This window comes from Halictus rubicundus, chromosome 14 (genome assembly GCF_050948215.1).
Source record: "Halictus rubicundus isolate RS-2024b chromosome 14, iyHalRubi1_principal, whole genome shotgun sequence".
Classification (NCBI taxonomy): domain Eukaryota; kingdom Metazoa; phylum Arthropoda; class Insecta; order Hymenoptera; family Halictidae; genus Halictus; species Halictus rubicundus.
Window position 1 is genome coordinate 4,170,918 of NC_135162.1, and position 3,621 is coordinate 4,174,538.

The 3,621-nt window shown below is 52.3% G+C and overlaps 1 protein-coding gene across 1 annotated transcript; it reads right to left on the minus strand.

The window, feature by feature from the left end:
• Positions 1 to 538: 538 nt before the first annotated feature.
• On the minus strand, positions 539 to 3,016 carry LOC143361029 (uncharacterized). Its single transcript, XM_076800268.1, has 6 exons — positions 2,963 to 3,016; positions 2,736 to 2,902; positions 2,515 to 2,640; positions 2,263 to 2,458; positions 1,006 to 2,207; positions 539 to 758 (listed from the first exon to the last, which is right to left on the minus strand). The coding sequence occupies exons 1-5, from the start codon at positions 3,014 to 3,016 to the stop codon at positions 1,128 to 1,130; spliced, it is 1,623 nt and encodes a 540-aa protein (XP_076656383.1). The 3' UTR covers positions 539 to 758; positions 1,006 to 1,127.
• Between the last annotated feature and the right edge of the window lie 605 nt (positions 3,017 to 3,621).

The window sequence follows — 3,621 nt, forward strand, 5'->3', positions numbered from 1 at the left end:
TTTATAGGGGGTTCCATTTATAAAATTACAAAGGTACCTCCCCTCCCCCGTTAAAGGGGAAGGGAGGCCACTTCACGTTTATGTAGTCAGAAAGGCCCTTCAGTTCCATGCAATTTAAGACTAAGAACTTTAAAATCGATGGCATAGTTTTCGAGATATTGAGCTGTTCAGAGTTATGTGGGCCACCCTGTATATTGCCTAGCTTCTTCCTGTTCGGTACCCCAAACGAACGGTTCTACTTTTTTTTTTGTGAGCTTGGTAACACAAGCGGCACGAACGGCAAATTCCAGCACAAATTTACGGAAATAAATTAACACCTTGACTTTTCCTCTCCCAGGTTTAACTGGTTTAACTTTAATTTCGGTTTCTAAGAATTTGCATTTGTGAATATTCAAGGAAAATCCTGTACGATGCAACAATGCCTGTAGTACACTTTCCAGCTTATCTAGACCTTCTTCTTTGGTCAATGACGGAATCAAAATATCGTCCAGATAGACTAGAGCTACATTATTGCGAAGATTACCAAACGCAGTATTTACCGCGTCCGGAGTAACGAAAGCGGTTTTTGCAATTGACTCTTCTGCTACAGGAATTTGGTGGAAGCCGGAAGCCATACCGAGTATCGTATAATATTTAGTTTTTCCTAAGCGGTCTAGTTGGTCTTCAATCAACGGCAATGGATATCGATCTTGAACGGTTATTCGATTTAAGGCGCAATAATCGACACACAGTCTGTCTTGACCATTCTTCTTCTTAACCTCTTAACCTACGATTTACATTTCAACAGCCTGGGCCCAAAACGTAAACAAGATCGCGCAGCCTTCGAGCCTTTCCACAGCCATGCCCGTGATATTTACATTTGGCTCGATCATTGTACAAGGGGCCATGCCCGTAATATTTACATTTGCCCCGACCGATGTACTACGAGCCAGGACCGTGATAATCAGTTTTGCCCCGAATACCAGACCTCGTGTCTCACACGTAGTTGTACGTTAAGGGGTTAACGAGGATTACTGGACTCGCGTACGGTGAAACGCTCTCGCGTAAAATACCGTTTTGCAACAATTCATTAACTATAGAACGTACCTTTTCGCGTTCAGATATTGACAAACGGTAGGGATGATAGTTTACAATCTTGTCCTCTTTAAGAATAATTTTAATTTCGCCTTTTGTGTAGCAATACCGTCGCTTAGCATCATCGATTCAAATCGCCGTAGCAGTGTAGAGAGTTGCTGGGCCTCGATTCCGTCGGTGCTCGGGAGGGTGTAGTTCACCCGCATCTTTTCCGCTGGCCCTTGCTCCTTCGTCGGACATCGCTGCAACTTGGAGATTCCGTCTTCTCCCGTGACCATTTGTAGATTCCCATCCGCCAACACATTTCTTCCGATGATGACGGCATATGGGGTGTTCTGATCCGGAACCACGAGCAAATCCATTTCAAGAGTCACATCCTCCGTCTGCACTATCGCGGTCGTCATTCCGGTGGATGTCATCTCTGCGCCTCCGACGCCTATAATCATTACTGACTTCGGTTCAATTTTACAGTCCGCGCGTCTCGCCACAGATTCTTTCACCAGAGAGCACGTTGCGCCCGAGTCAATCAAACACTCCAGTACAACCAAGTCGCGCAAAATAATGGCTGTAAGACGATGCGGTAATGAATAGCACGTATTGACTTCGGATTTGCCTTTTTGTGATTTGGCAGAACCATTGCGTGGGTGATCCATGGGAACGTTAGTGTTACACCGCTGAGCACGTTGTTTTGCCCAACATTCGGCTTCCATGTGACCTCGTTTACTGCAGTAAGTGCAGCTCGTGGAGTGTCCAGGTGTCGGTTGGGCACTTGTCGATGCCATCTTTCGTCGCCTGGGACAGTCTAGCTGTACGTGGTCAGCACTGTTGCAGGTAAAGCAACGTCTCACGGCACGAGGAGGAATTTGGGGACGTTTCACCGAAGATTGACGGCGGTCATCTTCCTTCTTTTCCCTTCGTGGCTTCGTATAGACTGCTACCCCTGCTATCAGATCAGCTGTATTCTCGTAACGGGCGTTCGTCAATGATTGGCAACACAATCTCTGTGACGCACTAAGGTCCTTCGTAATACTTTCCACTGTATCGCACCACGAATCCGAACTACCGCCCTGTTCATCCCCACGAAAAGATGGCGAAGTGGATAGGGCGCAGGTGAAACGGGATGCCAAGGAAGTCTATCCACTTTCGGATTTGCGAAGACAGACTTTATTCAAAGCTCGCGGAATATACAAACATCGAGCGCAGACTAGCGAGACGCGAGGTAGTGGGAGCGTAAGCGGCGACGGTGACGACCCAGTCACAGTAAGGGCACTGAGGCCCTCCGACGCCTACGGAGGGCTTTTTATTTTGTCCTGTACCAAAGGACAACGAGTCCCATGGAGGGGAGACGAAGGTCGTCACCGGAAAACTCCGCCAGATGCGGAAACTTCCGCGGGAAATTTTTCAGTCATACGGGGCCAGCTATCAGGTATGTACGTATACCTGGGATGGCTGGACCGTCGCGAACCAAGGCCATTTACCGGCAAGACGATATCGGACCAGGCGAGTCTGGTTGCCAGATGTATGGCAGGCCCATCCTCGTCTGGTTCGTAATGGGCCGAGGTAAAACTCTCGGGGTAATTCCGGTCATATAACAGAACCGGGTTTTTCCCGGGACGTGGTAGCCGTCGAGTCGCTACAATGGGATCTTTTCCACTAGATACCGTGTAGAATGATGCCTCGTTAATAGTTCACTCGCGGCGCGCTCCTCTTCGAGCGATATCTTTTTTTCCGTGAGGAAATGCTTTCCACATACCCCGGCTCCCTGGGAAGAGCCAGGGTTATGTGGGACTATCTCCAGGGGTGGGGGGGTATCCCTGGTGACTACCCACTAAAACCGCACGCCCACCTAAGCTATAGGGGAGCTGCCTGGATCACGCGAGTACTCAACAGGACACCTGCCAGCTAACATCATACCCCGGGAGAGGGGTTTTGCCTCCCCCATTCCCTACGCTACAAGACCCGGCGGAGGGACCCGCCCGGTGTCCCCAACCCTGGAGCCTTCGGATTGGGCTTCCCGAGCCCCAGCTCGGTCCACCCACAGCTCCCGGAGTCTTGGTGCCCCGCTCGGAGCCGGTGTCCGAAGTGTACCAGCCCCGGCCGAGGCACAAAGACGCCGCCACCGGAAGGAAGGGCCATCGGAGGCGCGATCCGGCACGCCCCGACCCTTCCTACCCCACTCCCACGGATCCCCCTCCCCTAGGGGAGGGACGGACCGACACCCCCCCCTCACACCGAGAATATTACCAGGGAGTGTCGTCGTAACACGGGGAAAGCTATGCTCCCCCCGGAGGCCCGAGTCAGCTCGCACCTCGAGCCTCCGAATTCACCGCTCCCAATAATGGGGGCATATCAGGATGCGGGGAGTCTCCTCGCGCCAACCCCACTCGGGACCACTTGGCGCGGGGGAGACACCCGCGCCCTCCCTTCCCTCGCCAACCCCCTCGTGGGGGCCACACGTCGGCGCGGGGGATGTTCCCGCGCCCACACACGTCTGGCCGAGCCCGGGTCACGTTCCCGGGCCCGTTCGGCGGCCTCCTTCTGCGACAC

Coding starts and splice junctions, on each gene's coding strand:
- LOC143361029 (XM_076800268.1), bottom strand. CDS start 3,016: ATGGGGGAGGCAAAACCCCTCTCCCGGGGTATGATGTTAGCTGGCAGG. Junction 2,641..2,735: donor ACGAGGCATCATTCTACACG/GTATCTAGTGGA, acceptor TTACCCCGAGAG/TTTTACCTCGGCCCATTACG. Junction 2,208..2,262: donor CTAGTCTGCGCTCGATGTTT/GTATATTCCGCG, acceptor GAAAGTGGATAG/ACTTCCTTGGCATCCCGTTT.